At 38.1% G+C, this 25,131-nt stretch overlaps 1 protein-coding gene across 2 annotated transcripts in view; it reads right to left on the bottom strand.

Moving 5' to 3' along the window:
* Positions 1–1,542: 1,542 nt before the first annotated feature.
* The window catches only part of LOC138000261 (protein transport protein Sec24C-like), a 23,839-nt gene continuing 250 nt past the window's right edge, over positions 1,543–25,131 (bottom strand). Inside the window, exons 2-26 of one of the 2 annotated variants that reach the window (XM_068846542.1) lie at positions 24,892–25,093; positions 22,491–22,970; positions 21,499–21,606; positions 20,216–20,692; positions 19,460–19,597; positions 18,933–19,044; positions 18,038–18,165; positions 17,463–17,601; positions 17,232–17,347; positions 16,509–16,633; positions 16,106–16,184; positions 15,153–15,265; positions 14,238–14,331; positions 13,402–13,518; positions 12,015–12,185; positions 11,218–11,314; positions 9,806–9,888; positions 8,704–8,905; positions 8,450–8,568; positions 7,517–7,592; positions 7,243–7,346; positions 3,273–3,360; positions 2,916–3,019; positions 2,475–2,564; positions 1,543–2,187 (exon numbers count right to left, since the gene is read on the bottom strand). In XM_068846542.1, coding sequence (XP_068702643.1) covers positions 2,044–2,187; positions 2,475–2,564; positions 2,916–3,019; positions 3,273–3,360; positions 7,243–7,346; positions 7,517–7,592; positions 8,450–8,568; positions 8,704–8,905; positions 9,806–9,888; positions 11,218–11,314; positions 12,015–12,185; positions 13,402–13,518; positions 14,238–14,331; positions 15,153–15,265; positions 16,106–16,184; positions 16,509–16,633; positions 17,232–17,347; positions 17,463–17,601; positions 18,038–18,165; positions 18,933–19,044; positions 19,460–19,597; positions 20,216–20,692; positions 21,499–21,606; positions 22,491–22,970; positions 24,892–25,093 — 3,706 coding nt within the window. In that variant the 3' untranslated portion in view covers positions 1,543–2,043. The remainder of the gene's footprint in view (positions 2,188–2,474; positions 2,565–2,915; positions 3,020–3,272; positions 3,361–7,242; positions 7,347–7,516; positions 7,593–8,449; positions 8,569–8,703; positions 8,906–9,805; positions 9,889–11,217; positions 11,315–12,014; positions 12,186–13,401; positions 13,519–14,237; positions 14,332–15,152; positions 15,266–16,105; positions 16,185–16,508; positions 16,634–17,231; positions 17,348–17,462; positions 17,602–18,037; positions 18,166–18,932; positions 19,045–19,459; positions 19,598–20,215; positions 20,693–21,498; positions 21,607–22,490; positions 22,971–24,891; positions 25,094–25,131) is intronic. The other variant, XM_068846543.1, reaches the window with a different exon arrangement.

Below are 25,131 nucleotides of genomic sequence, written 5' to 3'. Positions count from 1 at the left end.
AATATCAAAGTTGAAATCATTCTACTTTTCCAGGTTACGTCGAGTTTTCGCTCCTAACGATACTTGTACACATAAGCTCGTTTGTTGCAAATGTTGTAAGATCAATACTTTGACTAAGTGTAGTTCTTGATTGACATTTAATTGTATTTTTTTTTTTGAGTAGTGGGTTGGGAATAGCTTTTTTTGTTTTTTATAAGGGAGGATTGTGTTTATATAAAATTTAGTTCACTTGAACTGTAAAATCTGGGTGGGTGTTTATTTAATCCAGTTGGACCATTCAACTCTAAGATTTTATTTCAGTTTTTCATTTAGGGTTTTTTTCTATGGCTTAAAAAGACTAAATGGGGCGGGTTATGAATTTTTAACTGTGGGTCACGATACTATTTAACAATCATTCACCAAAGGCGAAGTGAATGATTGTTGAATATTTACAGAGACGTAGTAGAGGTAAATATTCCCCAATATTCGCTGAGCCTGAGGCAAATAACTGTTTTAGTATAATTTTCAGCGGTGAATATCAAATTAACACACTGCACCAATTTACTGGTGCAGTAAGGGCAGCAAGGAGGTCACCATGGCAACCGAGCCACAGTCCACCTCCCACAGCACCCGTCAACACATCCTCACTGAGACCAGTATGTGGAATGTATACTTACCCTAAAACATGGGAGGGAGGGAAAAGCAACAACTCAAGCCAAAGCACATGGCAATGCCCCTGCAAACCTCCCTGGAGCCCCCACGCCCCCGAGAAGAATGGGCACCCGTCACACTGATACACAGTGGAAAGCAGAGGGTGGGGAGGGAGGAAAAAAAAAAAAAAAAAAAAACGCTTAACGCTCCACACACAATGCTCCTACTTCCCGCCACACTGATAAATAAGCGATACAGCCCAAAGCACGAGGTATTCCACGCATGCGCCAGTATACTACAACCACTGACCAAATGGCTGCAGTCGCTCCTAGTTGTTTACTTGGTTAAACTTCGTTTAACCTCATTTTACGTCATAGAAAGTGCGGCGTACTGGGTTTTATTCATGAGTTGTTTGCGTCAAAAACCCGAACGAGCGAGGAACAAGCGAGTGAAGGTTTTTGACACAAACAATGAGTGAATAAAACCCCGTACAAAGCACTTTCTATGTCGTTTATTACACATAAGACGAGAATTTTCATTAAAATAGTTTTCTGAACGCAAATTAGAAACAACTCACTAACAATAGAACCAAATGCAAATTTAATTTAATTCAATAACAAAGTACGATTTGCACGAGATGCACAAGTGATTGGCATGGAAACGCCTTTACGCTATCGTTGATTGGTTATACTTCCACAAGTGAAATAGCTGTATGCCATTCTGATTGGCTGTATAAGCCTTTTCCACATGTGAAAATAAAGCGTATAGATTTCTACAAATGAGCTTTATGGAATAAAATCCTCATGTTATGTGTAATAAATGAAGAAAACAGCAGCCTCCCATTTATTTTTGGCCTCAAAAATGAACCTTAATTTCTCCAACACCTTTAATTAAAGAATGTTGCAAACAAAATCAGTCATAAAGTTTGCTTTAATTCGGTCAAGTTAGAAAATATTAATGGACAATAATTTGACTAACACTGTTGCAAATTAGACTTGGGAAGTACGGCTAAATTCGCTTGGCAGGTACAGAACAACACATTGTGTCATTCATTAGATGTTCATCATCATTTTTTTTATATAGATGTTTACACCATTTGTGTATTGCTTCAAAATTTCCACTTTTTACCCCATGAACTATAAACTATATGAGCTGCCACATTCAGATGTAGCTTTTCTTTCTTTTAAACTTGACTTCATGGGTGAATTTTCAAATTCTGACATAAACGTCGCTTGTCAGATTTTATTGGTCAGAGAAAAAAAAATGGTCTTTTTTTTAATTGTCAAAATTAACTCAAAACACACTCTAAAAATGAAGTTTCAAGTCAATGTGAAAGACAATGAGTGAAGTTAAGAATTTTCTCCAGATTTTTATTCCTGTGGTAAAATTCCGGCTTTGAACAATCTTGTCATGTTAGTTCATCAAGCTGCGGATCTCCTTGTGCATTTGGCAGAGGAAGTCTACGTAACTGCTTGCAGCTGGATTGATTCCCTTGTCCTCCACAAGCAAGTGCTTAAACCATGCTTCAAGTTTGTCCCGCTGTCGAACTACAGTTAACTGTGAAGAAAGACAATAGAAAATTGAGAAGGTACTTGTTTAGACATGAACAAGTAACAAAGTGCAGGATCAAGTAATTTTAGGGAACACAAGCATACACGAGGCGCTTCTGGCAGCTGCTTCACCTTCATCATTGTCATATTGAATGCTATCACACTGCCTCCGAAAAGAAATGGTGACAGAGGCAGTTATGAATATCCTTCATACCTTATCAGATCACCAACAACTTTATATTAAACTCTAACAAAATGTAAGGCTTCCAAAGCCCTTAGGGGCTGATTTCATACCTTGAGATAGTGCTGTCTTTGTTCCTGGATTTTCCGAATAATTTCATGAAGACGGGCAGAAAGAGCATTTTCAAGGACTGGCAGAGAAGTCTGAAACCGGACAAAATAAAATCATGACATTTACTGCGTCTACAAATGCAAATTATCTCTAAGACATGCATGGTTACCGCCCAAATCTTATTAAACATTGTTATACAGTGTGTGCCAAAAGATCTACTTTTCTGCATAATCTTTAACAGGGAATAAATACTTTTGTATTAGATGGCACCATCCTGAAATGCCAAGCAGCAAGTTGGACTGACACCTGAGGATTCAGTTTCAATAAACATTCAGGTCAGTTCCTGGTGGAGAAATAACTTCCTGACGATACACGTCAAACTGCCTGCTACATAAAAAAAAGGGGTTTCCCTGAAACAAAAGTTAATGGTAGTAACATCTAACCATTTCAATGTCCACTTGGCCAATAGTTTGAACACCAAACACTTCATGCAGCCAGTTGGGATCAACTTGAAGCCCAATCCACAAGAAAAGGGAAATTCCATTTTCTGAAATCAATCAAGCAATAATTCAAGTTATAGCAAGGAAAGAGGCTTCAGTGGCCTCTGCCATGAAAAATTCACCTAGTTCTTGTATCTGTTGCGATGGGTGTCAGTTTGTGTGTTTTGACAACACAAAGTTTTAAAATGGATATAATTTTATTTAAAAAAATATTATTGGAATCCATGACATGACAACATTTCTCAATTAAGAAAACAAAATTATTGTCTTGACAAAAATGTCACCTATACATCAACTCACCCAATAGGTAAACTCCATTCTCTGACATGCGTTCTGCTGAACATCTGATGACTGAAGGCAGACCCGAAGAATTCATGTCTAAATCATGCTGTAAAATAAAAAGTGTGACATTATTATTTTTTAGAATCCCCAGCTAAATATCATAACTATTCAGGGGCAGATCTAGGGCAGGGGTGCAGTGGGGTGTACCCCCCTCCCTGCAATGGGGATAAACTGAGCAATGAGCAAACAAATGGCGGGAGCTCAATGAAGTTTCCCGGATGTTTAGTATCTTCACCAGTCTCCTTTGCATGGCTAAATCCAATATGGAGACCACTACATTAATTTACTTCGTTATTTATTATTAATTAATTTTTTTTTTTTTTTGCATGTCACCCAAACAACAGAATAATTTATACTGACAAATCAAGGCAAGTTGTGGGACTTTGATGAATTTTTGCGTTAAATTTCACGATTTCTGTGTTAACGTGATCCCTGGTACTGAAATCTTCTTGAGCCAATGATGCAAAAAAAATTTTAAAAAAACGTTTTAACTTTGGGATTTTTGTGGGCAAACTCAAAGCTAGACTTTTGAAAAGTCCTTCGTCTCATGTTGATGGCGCGCGGGACGAAGGACTTTTCATACTTGATTGGCGACTGACTGACTGACTGAGCTAGACCAATCAGAGTAGTCCTTGTGGACCCCAGGAGATAGAGTTGTCAATCAAAATTTGCCATAAGCAGTGAAGCCTGACTTTCAACACAAGTGATGGATGAAGCTACAGGATATTCCAACTATTGCGCAACTATCAGAGGAAAACAATTCAAGCATATATGTCTTGCAGAGATTTGTTTGTGTCTGCTCCAACGAAAAAGCCCTAATGGGCCACCGTAGAAAAGTATGACCTTTGAGTTAGTCCCGTAAGCCTTTGATTGCTTAGTTGGGGAGGATTCCAATGCTATCGTCTTCATGATTGTTCCACTGATTTTACTCATGAAAGATCTGGTCTCTAGCCTCAATTGTCGTCGCATTAGAGATCATTAGAGCGTGATGTAGGCGAAGATTGTTCAAAACAACAGTTAAAGGACATTTAAAATCTTACACAAAAATTGGTGTCTGGAAGTACCGAGACGATTCTCAACAACTATCGACACATGTTCCGTAGACAGAGAGCGTTATTGCATCACTAAATGGTAAGTTTTACAAAGATGTATTTCTACTTCTATTCCCGATCTAGCATGTCATTTAATCTCGGTCTAGCACGTCTCCTACACATAAAGCCTACGTGATCTTTCATGAGTGAAATCAATTGACTTTCTTGACGATTCAAAGCTTTCCCTTACTGAAATGATCTTCCATACTAGTATTATTCTATCATCACAATTACAGCACGAAGTGTTAGCCCAAAAAAGTATCACTGGAGATCTCCTTTTCAAGCGTTGTCTCAAGATTGAAAGAAGCTTTTGTTTTATTTCGTCTTTGTTTCTGATACATTTTAGCACAAAGTAAACAAATTTCCTCTTTCAATTTGGAAGAAACAAACGTGTTCGATTGTTTTCATCGGATTGCGCCATTAAAGTGCAGAACTTGCAAATGACGTCATCCCCCTTTTGGCACGAAACACAAATGAAAACCTTGCAAGCCAGGCAAGTCAACCTTTCGCGACTCGGTTGCTCGCTCATCCACTTTGCTTCCGAAAAATCACGCTTCAAACGTCAAAACATTTTCTCCTGGGATTCTCGTTAGGTCGACTTCTGGCAAGTCTAACTCAAAGCACGTGCACACAAATCTAGAGCCTAACCATTTGAGCATACTACTTCCCCAAAATACCTTAAACCACTCCCTCCTATGAGTGACATTCATAAATTCTACTCTAACACTTATTTCTGGCGACCTGTTCAGGGGTGAATGTGTTGATGTCATAAAATTTCTATGAACAGTAATGGATGTTTGTTCGAAAGTTTCTCATACAAAAGCCCAATTGCTCACGAGGCAGAGCTGTACATAATTAAGATTATTTGCATTTTATCCTAATGTAACCCAAGATCAGAATCTAAAAGTCAAACACTTTTGGACAGAAGTTTAACTTCCTGGGTGTAAAGTCAATTTAGCATTATGGATGCCTGCACCACTACAATATAAAAAGGTTGGCACAGGTTTATTATAATGCAATTAAAACTCTTTTGGTTGAGATTAATCTGTAGTAACCACAATATATTTCTCCCAAGTGCAAGCCAAAGGCAAACTGGCTTGCTGCTTAATTGTTGGTTCATCAGTGTTTCAAGTTTAAAAAAATTCCAGGTTGTCCCTCTTTCAAAAGCCGGGCAACCAAACCCGTAAATTTGGTTGCCCTGATGAATGCTTGGTTGCCCATTGGGAAACCCCATATGACTAAATGCACGCCATCTTGAGATGCAATCGCATGGCATTGGAGCTTGAGTATCCCACACACTCTTTTTTTTGTAAGAACGTCCTCACTTTGTTTTACCTGATGACTTTGATGGTGTTGAAAGTATTTTGGAACAATTATAAAATAAGAACTGCTCATTATTACAAAGTGACATGTATATCATGCAATAAGAAAGCAATTGTTATGTTATACAAAGTGCCCCTGTGATCAAAGAAACTTTCTTTGGATTTCAAAACTATGTTAACTAAACACTAAGTGACCAAAGTTTTAAGCCTTAATTTCAAAAAGACACTTATTATTGAATAAGAATTGATTTTTTGTTCACAGGGGTACTTTGAGTATTTGGGTTAATTTGCATTAACTAATTTATCTTTATTTGATGCCTTTATTTCAAATGACAAATGAGGAAACTAAAAGAGTTCTTAATTAATTGACTCTCAGCCTGAGAAATGTTCTTACTACGTTCTTAAAATTTTGGTTAATCTCAGCCTCAACATTCTTATAAAAAAGGTTCTTGTGGTTCCAAGTGTGAGCCTGTAGGTTTTTGTGGCACTCAGGGTTTAAGGTCATTTACATCACAGGACATGTGAATTTCCTATCTGACAATTTTTTGTAAAAGCCACAGATATTCAAAACACAGGAAAATGCTCAACTGCAGCAAACTAATTATTGTTAACTTTGCAGTACTATCAGACACTGACAACAGAAAACCTTCGAGTGAGTCAGGTGCTGCTTATGTTATTCATTTTCTATTTTTGGCAAGGTTGTCTGCTGTTTTTTTTGTTGGGCAACCAACCTTTTCATTTTACCAAAAACTAGTCACCCACTAAACGTTCTGGTCATCTGGGACAACCAGACTACCGCTAATTTCGAGCTCTGCTTCATGTGTTCAGCTTATTAAATGGTCTTCTAGCCTCATTCATTAGGGACCACTAGATCAGGGGATGAGGACGACTACAAGTACAAGTTTTCCATTCTGAGCACGCGCACTTGGAAGATCATCGGCCTCCAAATCTTATGCACATGCTCAGTACAGAAAACTTGTAATTGTAGTTGTCCTTGTCCTCCGATCTAAAGGTCCCTATTATGAAGCGCCAGCGAATACAGAATGCTGCAGCAAAATTGGTCACAGGTTCACCTAGATTTTGCCATGTTACACCCTAAATTTACCACCTTCATTAGTTTCCTGTAAGTTACTGTATTAAGTTTAAGAATCTGCTCTTGACACTTAAGTGCATAAATACAGTCAAGCCCCTTAACCAATTAATCAACTTAATCACCATTACATCTAGGTACTCTCTAAGATCGAATCAGGCTTCATTACTTTCAACACCTGGTACTAAGCACTGTTGTATGCTTGGCAATTGTGCATTCCACACCTACTGCTAATCACATCATGGAGACACATGACGTTTATAAAACTGCTCTTAAAACTTTTTAAATGCTGGGAAGTCATCTTCTCAACAACCCTATCTAAAAGCATGGGACTCCTTAAAACAACATTGTCATTGGCCAAAGAACAAAGCTGAATCTGAACCTCGCAAACTTCATGAAAAGAATTCAAGGATACCAGTACATACCAAGGGAAAGAGTCTAGGGTAGAAATATGGTACTGATGCTGCCTGGTCCATTGACATTACTGATCTCATGAGCCAACTGCGATCATCTGAACTCATCTCTGAACCTGGGATGTGAAACAAAAATTGGAGGTGGACACTCCCTCTTCAAAAGTTTGCAAATAGCAACTTTGAAACACTTTTCTCGTGGAAGAAGTTAAAACTTTGTAGTTTTATCAATCTACATGTAGGCACTTGACAAGGACAAACTGTAACAAAATTACTGTGAAAACCTCACCTCCTAAAAGAATGTCATTCTTCAAAATGCAGTTGGTATAGAGAGGCAACAGTTTCATGCATTCAGGAAGGATCAACTGTTGACAAAACAAAAAAGTTAGAAAGTCTCTTGATCCAGGAGAGGGCTAAGTTGTTAAAAGCATGTTTGGTACCAGGGTTCATAATAGAAAATTGCACCCATTTTCAAGGACCTTTCACAAAACCCACACCACAAAGAGAAAAATATCCACCAAATTGTAAACATAAGTGGCAAAAACCACAAAATGTTGTAAGGGAGTCAGGATGGCTTAGTGGTTATCAACAGTGCCTTCCACCTTTGCGACCCCGGTTCAACTCTTGGCCCAGAGATTGTATGTGGGCTGAGTTTCAGTCGATCTCAACCTGACTCCGAGGGTTTTTCTCTGGGTACTTCAGTTTTTCTCCCTCAGAAAAATCGACTCCCAGCCTATTCTATCTGGCTGTGGTGCTGTGCTCCGAGGTCATAAATGGGTCGTGTTCAGGGGCAGAGCGCCTAGCCGGCAGCACAGCTCCTTCGGTCCGACCTTGTCGAGCCACACCCTTAGCAATTCAGTCTCCGACTGTGAGTAAGGGCGTTTAGCAGGGCATGCATTATCATTATCATTATCAACCACTAAACAGGAAACTGATGTTTTCATGTGAGAAGTTACAAATTCAAGGCACATTTAGCTTACTTAATTTTAAGGTGTTCTTCAGTCAGTGCAAAAAATACTGCTTTCCCCCCCGTCAAATTCAAAGTTGAACAAACTTCCAGGACTTTTCAATAAATTAGAATAACTTTTTTAAGGACTTGCTCTAAGGTGCAACTTACGACTTTTCAAGACTGGTTGACGAATGTGGCATGTAACTCAAACTCCTAGGTTCAAATCATTCCCAAACCACTAAATCTAAGACAGTTAAATGTTATTTATTTTACCTGGCCAGCAGATGAGGGAGATGCACAATTTCGTCTATAGCAAGCTAATATCTGTGCACACTGGTTCATCAAGTTTTCTCTGATAGCTTTAGGAGTGGAGGTGTACACCTGCCGAACAGCTGTCGAATAAAATTACCAGATTAAATAAAGTTGTAAACTTAACAATTATACATTAATTTTATCCACATGTACATCTGGTAACAGGTGAATAGAGAGAAGAGATAGATTCTTAAACAAAGAACATAAGGTGTTACCTTGTTTTGACACCACATTAACAAAGGTGTCCATCTCGCAGCAGCGAAACAAATCAGACAACTGGCTACATGTGGAGAAAGCTAGATTGTGGATTCTTAGACGTCGCTGTCCACTGATAGACGTGTAGAGTAATGCACACTGGAAATAGGCTTGACTATCTTCTGGTAGCTTGTCATCATGTTTAATTTCAATGACAATAGCCTGACAGAGAAGAAAAATAACTGGTATTTCTTACACATCAAAGGACAAACAAAAAGGTGGCATACATGTATGTGGAAATGGCTGTAGGCAAGTACTTTTTTTCATAGTTATTATTAGCTTTATCAACTAATCATCTTCCATCCAATGAATTCCCTAACAGTCAATTTCACATTACTTTACTGTGCCATGTTGCGAAGTTCATTGGGAAACTGGATACTAGGTAACCAATTATGCAGCAAATTAGACAACCAAATTGCAAACTTTGAAATGAACATCAATTTCAGGCATCACCGCAACTTTCGGGCAAAGATCTCCACCTGTCTTTTTTCTCTTCAATTTTCGATTAGCCTCAAATTATTTTATTTCCGCCACTTCATACTTGGCCTCTATCGTTTATAAAAAACAATCATCCGCAAATAACATTCTTTAATGCTTGAGTAGGTTCTCGCTAACTCCCTGTACATTCACGAGTTGACCCATATCATCCATTGGTTAATTTTTTTTCTTGCTCAAGAAATCATCATTCCTCCCTATTCATCATTTTATTAATAGATTGATGATGAAGCTAGTTTCTAAAGAAACATTGTTGTTGCATCGGTGATTAATGAAACACAAAAGACTGGTTTTATCAAATGATATGATCACAGATCTTTCTTACAGTCACTACTAGATTGACTCGTTTGTGGAAAACGATTCAATAATACTGGAATAATAACAAAAATGTTTTACAGATGTGGACTTACAAATTATTTCAAATCACATTTTAGTTGACATGGTTGTCATAAATAAATGCCCTATTACTGTGCAACCTCAAGCGAGTGTCTGCTGAGCATGTTCATGAGAATGCATTGAATGAAGAGAAGACTTACAATAGTTTAAAGTTGTATGCAATGGCCTTACCTTGTGTGGATCAATCGCGGCAAGTTCCACATCGGTAGTATTACTCATGTAGCAATTGCCCCAGAAATCAACTGGCCGCAATCCTGTTAGTAAATGGAAGGAACAAGACTGCAGAAGTTGCCACCCAAAAGGCAGTAATAATAATATTGTTATTGTTATTGTTATTGTTATTGTTATTGTTGTTGTTGTTGTTGTTGTTGTTGTTGTTGTTGTTGTTGTTGTTATTGTTATTATTATTATTGCACATCACATTTTTATGGCCACCAGAAGTCAGGAATCAAGAGGACAATCTACTTTGTCAGGACTGCACTTTTCAGCACCACAAGCCTGCAGAAACATTTCCATTCTATTTAAAACTTTTATCCTTACTTAAATGACTAAAAACCGACTTTGTGGCAAAGGACACCAAAAACCAGTACAAAATTATATTTTCTTTTTACAATATCAAAAACCATAATTATCTGTTATCTGTAGCTAACAGGATTAACTATTGGAGGGTGATGTGAAGTGCTAGTTTTCTACCCATGTAAACCATGTGAGCGTTAGCCCTACTAATGGAATTGGGCCCTACACAAGGACAGAGAAAACTCTGACCACGGTGGGAATTGAACCCACGACCTTCGGGTTAGATCACCGCCACTCTACCGACTGGGCTACAAGGTCAGACAGGAGCAGGTCATGGGAATTGAAGTTGTCAATCACATGGCAGCCATCTTTACCCTCCAATAGTAACCGTTAATTCTGTTGAAATATAAGTGCCACACGGCCAACATTTGCGAAGAACGTAACCCTTCCCTGTATCTGTAGCTAAGGTTGGAGAGAATGAAAACTGGTCAAAAGTAAAAAGAACAGATAACTTTTTTTCCGAATTTGGACAATGTGCTTTAAGAAATTACTCAAACTTTAATTTTCATACAATGCATATCACCTCCTTGGGTTGTCAGAAATGTTACACATGTCACTTTGGGAGGTGTTAACCAGTTTAAGCCACTAACAAACAAACAAACAAACAAACAAACATACATACATACATACGTACGTACGTACATACGAGTGGTCAGCGCGGGTCATGAACCCGGGATCTCCGCATCTCAAGGCAAGCGCCCTAACCACTGGGCCACACTGCCTCCTAAGCCATTGACCCCTGAGAGTGACCCCTCTCAGAGTGACCCATTGACCCTCTGAGAGTGAGACTTAATAGATTTTACTCTGTCTAACACCAGACAATTTTACTCGTCAATGTGGCCGTCCTAGGGCGTTTGAGGTTTAAATGGGTGAACAATGACAGTCCCATGAAAGAACCCTTTAAACAAAAAACCAATAAGAAAGAAACAAAGCCATCTTCCATCTTGCCAAATGCATATATTGACTGATGCATTATTAACATCCAAACTAATATTAACCATCCTCACCTGTACTGCATCTAAGCCTCATGACAGCATTAAAGCCAACATTGCGTGCAAGATTTCGCTTGAGATCACCACGCAACTGATCTCCATGTGTAGATTCCTGCGTTATGAAAAATAAATAAATAAATATACAAATACACTGTACGTGAATGAGGCAAGGAATCCACATCACATTGGTGTTCCAGCAAAACACTTTATTGGCAAAATGATACATGCAGTTCCATATCAAGATTAAGCTGCAGCAAAAGCTGGGGGAAAGATGACCTAAATCAAGTACCTTACATTCATTTTCTAAACATCTTTCTTTAACTTAGAGCTTACTGTCTTTTCAACAATGCATTTATTACTTGGGTAAAAGGTGCCAACCAAATTATAATGAGAAAAGTGATCCTAAGGGAAACTACCATGTACATGTACACTGCATAACATAACACCCCTTAAAATTATTATGTTTTCCGTGTACCTATTACAAGTACATAACACCACTAAAAAGGGCAGGGGTTACCATGCTCATTCTGGAGAAAATAGCCATTCCTTGACAGATTAAGCTTAGCGTCAATGAAAATCTGCCATTTTATCAATGTGCACGGGCTAATGAGCGCACCAATGAAGCAAGACATTATGCGCAGTAGGGTTGCGCAATGCAAAACCAGGGAATCACCTTAAAGAAGCAGCTCGATATACTAGTGATTGTTGACAGGTAGTTGTTTTAGGAGGGAGTAAGATGCAAAGAAAGATATCAGTAATTCATAAAATGCAAAATGGATGGATACATCAAAGGAATATTAAGCTTCTTTTACCTTAAAGTACGAATATCTGTAAATCTGTCCCCCCGTAAGAGTGGCCACTGAGCCGATAGTGGCTACATCAATGTACGCATTTGGGAATAGAAACAAATCAACTGCTACTCCACTTTCCACACACTCTTTAGCAAGTTTCTCATAAAAGCCACTCTGTGGTGTAAGAATTGTCTGAGGATAAATTAAACACACCAGTTTGACATCTGCAACTCAGCTGATACCTACTGCAATTCCAATTCAAACTTAGAAAATGATTTGAACCTTTAGAATGATCATTCATTGAATGAATTTACAGTGCAACCAGGAAAACCGTGAACACTTGAAATTAATTATGTCAGGAATGCTATTTCTGTCCGATCACACATCCAAAATCCACTTACTAGACCACAGAATATTTACTGTTGTTTGCACGGCGGCTTTAGATTTGCCAGGTAATTGAATAAATTTGAGCTAATTCTGGTCGTTTAAGCTCTGAGATTACTCATAAAGAAACAGAACAGTGCATGTATTTGTCCTTTCATCGATCACTGGCCCTCTGATGCAATTGTTACTTTCAACATGGGGCACCACTGCAAAATTAATACTTGTACTAGAAAAGTTATTCAGTTTGTGGTTTTGGCATGTGGAGTCCTCAAACATGATTGGCTTAAAGAACAATAGGTATTCCTGCCACATTTTAGGTGTTAACAGTTTTCCCGGTCACACTGTAATCGTCAGGAAGAGTGTGGACTGTTTTTTTGACTTTATTATTATTATTAACTTAAGTCGTCAAAGTGAAGTTCAGTTCAGGTTGTTGACATGCCCATATTGAACAGTCCTTCAAACATTACACCCATCCAGATGATCAATTTTCATAAAGGTGATTCAAACTCTACCACCCCTTCCCATAAAATGTGTAACATAACATTTTTTAACTGGCATCAATTTTCATATTCAAGGTTACAGAACACCATTAATAACAATTAACTGCAAAAACAGCCCAAAATTCACCAATCAAAACCCTTTGATTTGAATTGAAGTGTTAAATGGTTATTGAGAAGAGCAATAATATAATATTTATGTGTTCAAGTCTTTTTTAGCAAAGTGTTGAAGAAAACATTCTTGCTTACGGATCAAAGGCATGAAAAAGGTGCCAGAAAGATTTCCTGTAACTCTAGCCTCTCATAAAGGTCAACACAAAACCCATGGTATTAACAATATTATTTGTGACGACTTCATGGAACCTGTTGTCTACGTCTTGTTACTGGCAACCTGTTGTAGTGTATAATATTTTGCCACCAATTCAGATTTTTTAAACTTTGTTTTTCCATTTCATGTTGATCACTGATTCCTTTTTGTTTTTGGTTTTGCAGAAACCACCCAGACACCCTTTTATTATTCAACAAACCTTTTCTTTATCAGAGCCAAGCAATTTTCTATCCTCTCTGTTCTTTAATTTTCCAGGTGCTTCTGCTATCGGCAGGGCTGAATGGAAAACAAACAGCTTTCCTGATATACCTGCAGCCTGTGGAATAAAGGATTCAACTGTGTGTTACACAATAATTATCGTTTAATCTAATAATTTTATCTTCAGCACCTCCATACTCAAAACTTAATTTAATAGCCAAAGTTAGCAAATGCTGCTTCATTCTTATGACTTGTTATCAGAATGCCTTTGTAATTACATCTGCAAATAGTTAGACTTTCAAGACTTTTGTGGATAAGGACTATAAACAGTAGGCCCATCTCACAACCCTTCTTCAAAAAAAAAAAAACTCAAACTCTGTGGGAAGTTAAAGATCCCATACACTGATCAAAAAGAGCAGGACACCAAGTGTTGAAGTCTAATCTGATTGAGGTTCAAAAGTTCATTAGCCTATGGCTATGACGTGCTACACTCAAACTTAAGAGTTCACTTCACTTCACTTCACTTCACAATGTACTGTACCTTCTAAGACACTGTTAACATAATAATTGAGAGAAAGTACTGTATCAAGATATAATTATTATAATTATTTTGATACAGTGCACACTTCCTCTCAAGAGTATTGGTTTCAGCCAAACTAAACGGTATGTCCTATTCGCTCTATCTTAGTCAACTCTGGCTTAAAAAAATATTCTATTACAGAGTCAGATTAATTACTTAAGAGTCAGCAGTGATTTCACAAAATAATTGAAATATCTCTCTTTTTTTAAAGAACGCTTTAATTAATATTGTCTATGGTAAACAGAGTGATCATTTACCTTTAATGCTTCCGTTCCAGCTTGGATAACAGGTCCAAGTACTGTCTCTGTTTCTCGTGTTTCACCAAACATTGAGGGAATTTGTTCTAAAAGGCTGTAAGAAATACAGAAATGTGAGGATATCTCAGACTCAATTTTACCAAGAACTGACCTAAATGATACAATGTTATTTTACACAAGTTATACAGGCATGATCTTGCCAAAAAAAAAAAAAGATTGAAATTTAATCTTGAATGGTCTTAATGATTTGATGCATGCATAATTAAGGACTTGCTTGGGGCGGGAAGGGTAGTTAATCTAATCAATTTGCACATGCTCTCTGAGAAAGGGAGGAATTGTGAGATTTTATTAGCAGCACCTCACTATAATGAACTTTAGGTAACAATGTCCTTTTTATACAGTTTCGAAAGTGTCCTTCAAAAGCTGTGACAGGGTATGCATACTCCAGAAAAGATTTATGACACTGCAGTATACTTGCACATACTAACTGGCTGACTTTGACACCACATTTCCAAATCAAACTTTAAAAAGCCATCAAGTTTGCATGAAAACGACACACAGAGGGTGATCCTGACTGTCTCAACTAAACTAACCTTGAATAACAAAGCTTTGCACATTGCATGTAGCAGAGAGAATTCAGTGCTACTGTACACTGTAGGTACTATAAGTTTCCAAATAATATTAATTAACTACATCTTATTTTTTAATACAAAAATACATCAATCGCAATTTTGAGCAAGGCTGTTGAAAACAGCAACACTATAAAACACATATACACTATATATACACTATAAATACAAGTTGGCATTGAAAGATCCAGCCATAGATGTAAGCAGGGGTACATGTACATGGCACGATCAGCGTCTTCATCTGCCACTAGTCGGTTAACAATGGCAAAAACTACGAAAACCATACCTATCTACCACACCCCTCGCCTCCTGAGGGCTCACCAAAAAGCCATCGACAAGAGGCACAAAGACATCTTCCATATCTGAAACAACCATCATCTGCGGCTGGGCAAGGTTGCTCTGTCAATAACAAATGCAGGGCTCACAATTAAAAATAATTGCCGCCTAACTGAGAAAGATAAGTCACCAGTAAGTAAATTCAAGTCGCCAGAAGGTATTGGAGCCCCACAGGCAGGAAAATAAATTCAAAACTTTTCATTAACACTCACTGCAAGACAACCTTCCCACATGCTCAATGTTGTAGGTTACATGCGTGAAATGCGATCAAGATGGGGGATACAAAGTATATTCTTTCAGCAACGGTCTTTCTGTAAAATGCTGCGCCTGATTTACACAGAAGTAACACCACTGGTAATGGCATCATGTTGAAATTTTGAAAGCTAAAGTCCACATTTTTTAAAGGAAAACAGACATTACCAAATTACCAAATTATTAATTTGATTTGATCTACATTTTTCCTAGCAAAGCAATAGCAAATGTTCCTTAACCTGAATCGCTTATTTATTCACTTTTTTTCAAAAATGCAGACTAAAGGAAAACTTTTAGTTGGCAAGGTGGACGTTCAGTCGCATTGGCTACCATACTGGTCGCAATTTCAAGCCCTGAAATGGTGAGAAAAAAAGCGATCTTTTTAGTCCCTTTCTCTCAAAAAAAGGGTCAATTGGAAGATTTCACTCTGTGTGATACCAGACAGTTTTACTGGTCCATGGGGAACCCCTAAGTAGCAAAACAGTTATTAATTTAAGGATATAAAAACGTATTGGGATTACTTGAATGCTGAACCAACTCAAGTGTGTACTATAGTTTTTCTTAAAGCACTCAAAATGTTTTAGTACAAATAATTAATGCCATGTCTTCTAAACAACTTGGCAAACGCTACATCTTTCAACGAGCTAATACCTTGACATTATAGAAATGCAACCGACTGTTGTACGTAACAAATCCAACTCTAATGGATGACTGTTCTTGACCATGCTCCCTGTAAGAAACAATATTCAAAAATTCATGAACCTAACCACCTATCAAAACACCGATAAAACGTCACACGTATGAGCTTTATATCATATTAAAACACTACTCGTTAGTATTCTTTATAATTAATAAAGAATACTAATAAGGCACAGCCTGTTTTTCTTGTATGCTAACATCCTCCTTTCCTGATTGGCCTTGTGAAAATCATTCTTGTAAATTTTACTTTAGTTTTTTGACAGACTTTGCCTCATTTTTGCTTCAATAAGCAAACACAAAATCACTATCTGAGAGCTTTCTTATCAATAGAGAGTGGAGATCATTGTAGACGTACTTGGGTAGGAAATCCAAAAGCTCTTTAAGTTCTTTCATCAACATTCTAACCATTCCACACTGTATACTTTGATATGACACATCAATCATAAATATATACGCTGGAGGATCTGGCCACTTTTGATCCTGTTAAAGGCAAAGACACAACAGTAATTCATTGCTTAAACTCTTTTTTGCTATTTAAAACTAGAGCAATAACAGTGACAGAGGACGAAGTGCTAAAAATGACAGCAAAAATTCTTGCAAGAAAGTTTCAGGCTTCAATGCAATTTAACTCAGTTACCACAACGAGCAACTTTTGTTAGTATCTGCATTAGTTTTAAAACGACAGTTATAGTAGCATTGTGTTAATGTTGCACACGGTCAGTTTAGTGTCAGAGTTAGAGCAGTTTTCAAATGAGTGTCGTAAAACCAAAACCAAAGTAATTACTTTGGCCAGTCAAAAAGGACGGAGACAATCCAGTATTAAACCAATCAAAACTTGAAGTAATTACATGTAGCCGACACATAGCATGGGAAAATGTGCACGTGCGAGCCACCATTGGTTTTGGTTTCACTTCTGATTGGTTGAAAAAGTGGCGCTTGAACTTTGAACCAATCACTGGGCTATCACTGGGTGAAGTAATGCAAAACCATAGTAATTTGCTAATTACTTTCGACACTCAATTGAAAACCGCTCTATACATTTTTTTCAGAAACCAATCATTAACTCCATGTATGTTACCTTGCAGTAATCCTTTGTTGCCACAAATTCGTATGATCCAAGATGAAGCTCTGGTCTCTCATAGGTATCCAGCCTCAGACCTTGGTGGTCCAAATGACAAAAATATTCAGCAGGAACTGAAACAAGAAAAAGGCATACATGTGAAGGCTGGATAGGCTTGATTATTATTTTTATATAAATTAAACCAACTCAAGTAGATGTCTTGTTAAGACTTTGTTGATATCAAGTTACCTTCTGAAGAATAAGAGCAAATATTGCACACAAATCTTCTACCGCCATCAACAAACTGTACAAAGGGGTTCATGTACGCCTTACAGCGATTACAGCGTACTGGGCCAGTAGGACTGTAGTCCATTGTGCGCAGGGGAGTCTGTGTGAGACAAGTAACAACCATAAATAAAATACCCATAGAACCTGTTACTCCATGAAACTTGCAAGTCAAGTATAATTAACAATTAGACCCATAGCCCACAAGGGCTACAGGTCAATAGTTCATGAGGCGAAGCCGAATAGGCTATTGACCAGTGGCCCTTAAGGGCAAAGGGTTAATAAAGTTAGCATACGCAAGTTGAGGAAATATTTATTTGGGAATAAAACGAAGGAAGTGTCACGCTTTTCACCAATCAAAGACTATTACTAATAGTCCTCTAGTAGCGTAGCCAATTAAAATGCAAGATTTGCATTTGATACAAATAATAATTATTTTTAATGTCAGGTTATACTGCAAAATTAACGACCACTAAATTTTATCGCTGAACTCTTCAAAGAATAAAATTAAGAAACTTGAAAAAAATTATCAAGCTGACCTCTGAAGGACCTGTTTCAGCAAATGGAGTTATGACTGTTGCTAGCGGTATACTGGATGCTTGAAGTACATCTTTGTTACAAGGTATATTGTACATTGTACATCTCATGAAACGAGGACTGCAGTTGCCTGTGCAATAAGGATAGGTCAAAGTCTCAACAGATACAAAAAAATAACAACAAGATAATACGAAAGCATCCTTGACAAAAGAGTTAATAACATAGGTTTACCTTAAGACACCTGGGAGTGAGAATTAAGAGATTTTACTCTAACGCCAGACAATTTTACTCGTCTAATGGCGATGTCCGAAGCCATTTGAGGTTTCAGTGGGTTAAAATATCATAAAATAAAATGCATAACAGAAAAAGAACAGTGCTCCAAATTGCAACCAATACAGTCGCATTTGCGACTAAAATATCTGGAAAAGTTGCAAATTTACGACTACATGTAGTTTTCTCCTTCACTCTTTTGAAGAGTCACTTTGCCACTAATTGAGCTAAAATAAATAATGAGATATTATTTTGTTTCTCGCCATGAAAATTGCTTTCAATCTGAAGATATGGGGCACAATTTCACTGCGACGTTACATCCCACAATCATTCACCATTTTCAGCAATGTCTTAACACACCATTGGGGGCTCATATTTTGTTTTGTTAAACCACTGGTAACACAATACAACTTTGTGAATAAAATTTGTGTAATTGCGACTAAATTTTTGTATCATGCTGCCAAATTGCGATGGGATTTTTTTTCAATTTTGATCCCTGAAGAAGCAAACTTTGTTCAAGACCCAGGCATTTTTGCCTCAAAAAAGAGACCTAGCAAGTAAAAAAGTAAGTTTCTTTGTGTAAAGTTACTGTTCAGTGTATACTTAATGACAAATGTGGCCACATACCATCATCTTGTATGACGAAATTGCTTGTTACAAGTGGAGGAGTCCGTCCTCTTGTGCTTGTAAGAAAAGCTGATCCTTTGTGAGCTTCATTGTCATCTTTCATCACTTGAATCTATTTTAAACAATCACATTAATCTCAATGCAAACCAAATTCAACTCACATAAGCCTTCTTACCCCAACATAAAAATTTTGTTGTCTTGAGATGATCTTCTAATTGCATGATTATTTCTGCACTTCAAATCCTCCCATTCTTTTAATGTCTTTTCCCAAGAACACACAAGCCCAACAAGTTTCCCTGCTCCCTGTTTACACATAATTTATGATTTCAAAGCCTGTTTAAGCTATAAATGTTTGCAGCTTCTTTAATAATTAAAGAAGCTTCCAATAATTATTATCTGGAAGTGCTGAAATTGCCTAGGAAAGGTTTTATTAATTTTCAGGATAAAAATCAAAATTATGATACTAAGCTAGATGTTATGTGGACATACATGTTGAAAGGGACAAATAAATGCAGAATGGTACTTACTGGACTGGGCATTTGATCAGGATCAATTCGTCTCTGCTGCATTGGAGCATTCATAGGTGAAGGTCCCATGCCGGGCTGACCTGGTGCACTTGGAGGCATCCCTCCCATGGGGCCAGCACCGGGATACATGGACTGCCCCTGAAACAAACAAGAACAACTCACATTAAGTGTTGACGTACAATCTCAGAGAACAAATGGACACCCAAACGAAACAGAAAAGCAACAACTACATAACTACAATTTGATCCTCAGAGGAGGTAAGGAAACAAAAGTAAGTATAACTGTCTCGTAGAAGAAATGTTTGCCAAGAGATCACCTACAAGGTGAAACTGATGGCTGCCATGGTCCAGTCCCCAGTTGTTCAAAAGATGGATAACTCTATCCACTGGATAAATCACTATCCATTGGATAGCGCAATTGGCTTTTCTATGACTTATCCACTGGATAGTGATTTATCTGGTGGATATTGCTATCCATCGTTTGAACAACTGGGGCCAGCTGGTTATATTATTATTACCAAGGCTATCAATACAGCATAAAAATGGTAACATTATTGAGCATTAATAATGTAAAGTAACTACCCTGACAAAATTTAATAGCAAAAAGCATGAATAACTTGCATGGCATTTGGAAAAATATAATACAACTAATTACCCGCAAAAGTCCATTGAAAACCGCTCTAAAAGGTGCTTAATTTTATTTACTTTGTTCACATGAAACATTTGCATGCAAAACTTTGTTACTCCCTGAACTCACAGCATTGGATGGCATTCCCATCGTTCCAACTGGAGGTTTGGTCTCTGTAGGACTGGAAGAGCCATGTCCTGGATACAAGCGCCGACCACCAGGTAAGCCACTATGTAACATCGAACCTGCACCAGAACCCCCACTAGAAGGTGCAGCCTGGCTGATTGCTGGACCAGACAGACTTGTCACTCCAGCACCAGCCAGCCCACCATAAGGAGAACCAGGACTACTACTAACCTGTGGACCAGGGAAAGAGCCTGGCATTGGCGGCATTTGCGTGGCATTGGGTCTACCCATTGGAGGTTGGGTCATCCCTCCCATAGGAGGTGCACCTAAGCTAGTAGGAGGGGGGAATCCAGGCTGGTGCATAGGTGTCATGGAAGGCATTGTCGGGGGACCTGGGGGTCGACTTGTAGGTGCTGCCATCTGTTTTGCTGTGGGTGTTGACTGTGGGGGACCAGTTGGTGGTCCTCTGTATTGTCCTTGCTGCAAGAAAACATCGAATACAGATCCTTTATAACCAAGATAGTGCAGCCATCTTTTTAAACCTGAAGACTCTACTATAAAATGAGTTCCCTAAAAAGGACTTGAAAGGACAACAGGGGATTGTTACACTTTTCCTTGTTAACATACAGATTTGCTTGAAGAAGGCAATGTGTTATAAACAAATTAAAGGGGCTAGGTCACGCAATTTTAGGAAATTTCAGCACTGATCGAATGGTCATAGAATTAACTAAAATATCAAAATAACTGTTCAAAACTATAGGATTCAATGGTTTAAGCTTATTAACCTCCCTTTAGCTTACTATCTGCATTTTGGTTCTGATAGTCAGCTCAACAAAATAACAATTCATTGGTATTCATTAAACTTTTCAAACAAACAGTCCTCACCCACATTTTCTGATGTATCAGACTCAAATTTCTACTGATAACTAATTAGGAAATAACCTTACAATATTCAGTGCAGGTCTCTTGGCTCATCAATTAAAACGTTGTGTAAACAAAGTAATATATTAGCCTAAGACTTACCATTCTCATCCCAAGGGCCCACTTTTCCTGAGAAGCACCAAGAACACAGACTATATTAGTGGCCACAGCCAATGCAGGAAGTCCATGAATCACGGACTTCCGGCTCTTCTGCACATTCTTAGAAATTTGAGACAACATCAGCCGTCAACAGTTACATCTTAACCATTAACCTGACTGTGCATATTTTCGGCTGTGGCTACAGTCCATGTTCTTATCTCTGACTACAAGAAAACTGGACTCTAGGGATGAGAATGAAGACTTACTGGTATATTTGAGCTGGGCTGGGAAGGCCATTCAGGAGTCTGTTGGTGGGATGACAAGGGCTGACTTTCTGTTCCACTGATATTAACATTGCTCATCTGCTGAACCATCTGTAAAATGTTAAAAGCACTGACCAATTAGAAGATGGTCAGAAATATAAGTTGATAACATAACCAAGATCAATCCACACCTGCACACTTTTTAACACTGGTATACATTTCAATGTCATTGTTATCTTAATGACAAACAAATGAATTTTATGAACATGAATAACAACAGTAAATGCACAAACGTTTAGCATGCAAGCAATTGGTGCATGTGTTCTGTAAATGCATTGGCAGTATATCTCCAAGCTGCACTACAATAATCTGTAGCCTACTGCAACAACAACTGCTGACTACCGAGAATATACTGTAAGGATGTTCCATAACCACAAAAATATTGCCATCTAGATTCTATGGGTAACCAGCTACCCCAAACTATCACTGCCTGCTAATCTGATTGGATGCCCATTTGAGTTCCTACCAGTCTTGAGTACAGTCATCCTGTTAGAAAGCTTTGCCTCCAGTTGCGATTTAAAAGTAAGTGGTACAAGAATGAAGACCCAGGCAATAGAGCGAGTTTCAATTGAGTGTCGTAAAACCAAAACCAAAGTAATTACTTTGGCCAATCAAAAAGGACTGAGACAATCTGGCAAACCAATCAAAACTCGAAGTAATTACACGTAGCCGACACAAAGCGCGGGAAAATGTGCACGCGTGAGCCACGATTGGTTTTGGTTTCACTTCTGATTGGATGAAAAAATGGCGCGAGAATTTTGAACCAATCACTGAGTGAAGTAATCATAAACCAAAGTAATTATCTAATTACTTTCGACACTCAATTGAAAACCGCTCTAAAACAATGGAAAATTAATTTTGATGTCCAAAGCAAACTAACAAAATTTTTACAGTAAAATTGATCTTGATTCAAACAAGGCTGTAAGAAGGACAACCTGTTGTTGCTGATGAGCAGGACGTGATCCCTGTGAAGGTGGAAATCCAGGTTGCCCCTGGGTACTTCCCTGTGGAACAGGATACTGCTGGGATGAGGAGGATCCTCCAGGTCTTGATCCCTGCTGTAGATGCAAAGGACCTCCTGGTCTTGATTGCTGATGGTGCTGAGAAGACATTACTGGTCTCTGGCTTTGCTGCTGCTGCTGAATTTGTTGTTGGGGAGGCTGGTGTTGTAACAGCATTCCAGGTCTCTGAGTTTGACCTTGTTCAGTTCCTTGATGCTGAGGAAGTGAGTGCTTTTGCTGAGGGTACTCTCCCGGTCGACCAGGGGCATGCTGTTGTGTTGGGCTCAAGCCGGGTGGGAACTGTTGTTTCTGTTGATCAGAAGGAGGAGACGAAGTCCTGGTGTGTTGCAGTGGTGACGGTGAGAGGCGCTGGTTTGGCTGTTGAGTGGGTGGCCCTGGAAACTGATTCCCTATCTATGTAAAGAACAGCAAGCCGTTATTATCAGTTTTAAGGCTGTGAAACCAGTTATCAAAAAGAACTTCATTGAATAAAGTAATAGGAAATATTGTTCAGTAGCTTTACAGTTCGAATGAATCATTGCATTTTACTTCAGAACCCATACCCGGCCAACAAGACTGAGAGCACAACTAACTTGACTTATCAATAATATTTGAACATTGGAGCGCTTTTCAGACAAGTGCTGTAACGTTTACGTTTATTAAGGGCGGTGCCTACTAATTCAATGGTATTTTTGCGCGGCTTACTGTATATGTTGCCGGTAAAATCAGTTCTCAGGTGAAATCCGTCTTTACCTATGTTAAATTGGTGATCCTCATTTTACCTAAGTAGCATACGCACTCAGATGAATTTAAGAAACGTTTTTAGAAGCCTAAATTAAGCATAGAGAAAAATTAGGGTCAGGTTTGGATTTGTTTTGGTTATTATACATAGATATCAATTGACTTATTATACAAAAGTAAATAATAAAAGAACTGTGTTGGGTTGAGCATGTTCGTCGTTGTAGTTCACTGGTGAAGACACAGGACTACAGGAGGGTGCGAGTTTGAGTACCGGTAAGTGATTAGTACAATCTTCTGTTTCCTTACTAAGTATGTTGTGATGTTGAGCCTAAAGAGATAAGTGAAAGAATACAGAAACCGCCGGATAAGATGATACGAAACAGTAAGAAGATATGTTGAGATGCATAAGGCAATGAGAGTTTGAGGGAAGGCATAGGGTTTTCAATCCTTTTGGGGGGTGGGGGAGTGCACATTCAACCTAGGTAAAAACAGATTCAACCTGAGAACGGATTTTACCAACAACCTATATATAGGAAAAACAGATCTTAAAAGAAATTTGGGTGTAACCACACATTTTTCAAAGATAATTAACCCATCGACACCCAAACCGGCCGAAACCGGCCAGACTAAGTATTTTACTCTGTCTAACGCCAGACGATTTTACTCGTCAGTGGGGAACCCCTGGGAGTCAATGGGTTAATCAACAATATTTGTAAAAAGCTTTAAAATACAAAGCAATGTATGGAACCACGCAAAAATATCCCTGTCTTAATAAGCACCACCCATAGGAAATCAGAGTATCTCGAGATGCGCAGAACGTATGTGCAATAACAATAGTACGCACCGTCCTTAATCGACATTGTTTGTACATCAAGTCAATATAAATAACACAAAATATAGGGAAGTCAAAGAACTACATATCAAATACAAAAGCAATAATAATACACAATAAACAAACAAGGCAAGGCAAATGCATGCAACCATCACCATGCATACAGCCAAGGAAAACATACAAGTAAAAAAGTCATTTCAACCGATCTTGAGATCCAGTAATAATAAACAAAGCCTTTTTTGAGATTACTTCCTACAGTCAATTAATATAACTCCGCTGACATTACTTATCGTTACAATAACATTATTGAGAATTACAAACTGAAAGAAAGGCGTTTCAACAGTTTCCCTAATAAAGTAGAAATTAATTCACACTAAATATCCATAAACTTTTACAAATCGTAGATTCTTAACCAATTAACTTATTTGAGTAGCAAGAAAAACACCACACACATATATATATATAGATGCATTATCACACACTAAATAAACACATTTACAATTCCACAGCTGATCAAAGCCAAAATATACCACTTCCGTATCGGTATGACACCAAAACTCCAGATAAAATAAAAAGTGCTCTAGTTTTCTTGTTTGAGAGAAAAAAAAAATGGTTTGCTACGATTTAGACAGTGATCAAGATTTGTTGTTTACCAGTACGTTCGAAGAAGTAAGCTTAACCCTTCGCATGTTACCAGTTTTGTTTGCGAAATGGGGAAAGGCGTTTCACCGACATTTAAAATACTAATATCAGAACCCTTACCTTTGAAGGAAAAGGTTGTTTCGGTTGTTGATAAAACCCTGGAGGTTGCCGGCTTATATCTTGTTGAGAGGTGACACCATTGATATGTTGTGGGCCGTTCGCAATTGTACTGTTCGAGGGAAATTGTTGCTGGGGAAAACTGCCAGGATTTGACCTAGGATTCTCCATTCCACCCTTGACTGGTCCACCAAATGGCGAGTTCCTGTATTAAGTTAAAAAGTATTTAGTGATCAGCTCCAA

Source organism: Montipora foliosa, chromosome 4, assembly GCF_036669935.1.
Source record: "Montipora foliosa isolate CH-2021 chromosome 4, ASM3666993v2, whole genome shotgun sequence".
NCBI lineage: Eukaryota > Metazoa > Cnidaria > Anthozoa > Scleractinia > Acroporidae > Montipora > Montipora foliosa.
The sequence above is the reverse complement of the archived record's forward strand: the minus strand, read 5'-3'. Positions and strand labels throughout refer to the sequence as shown.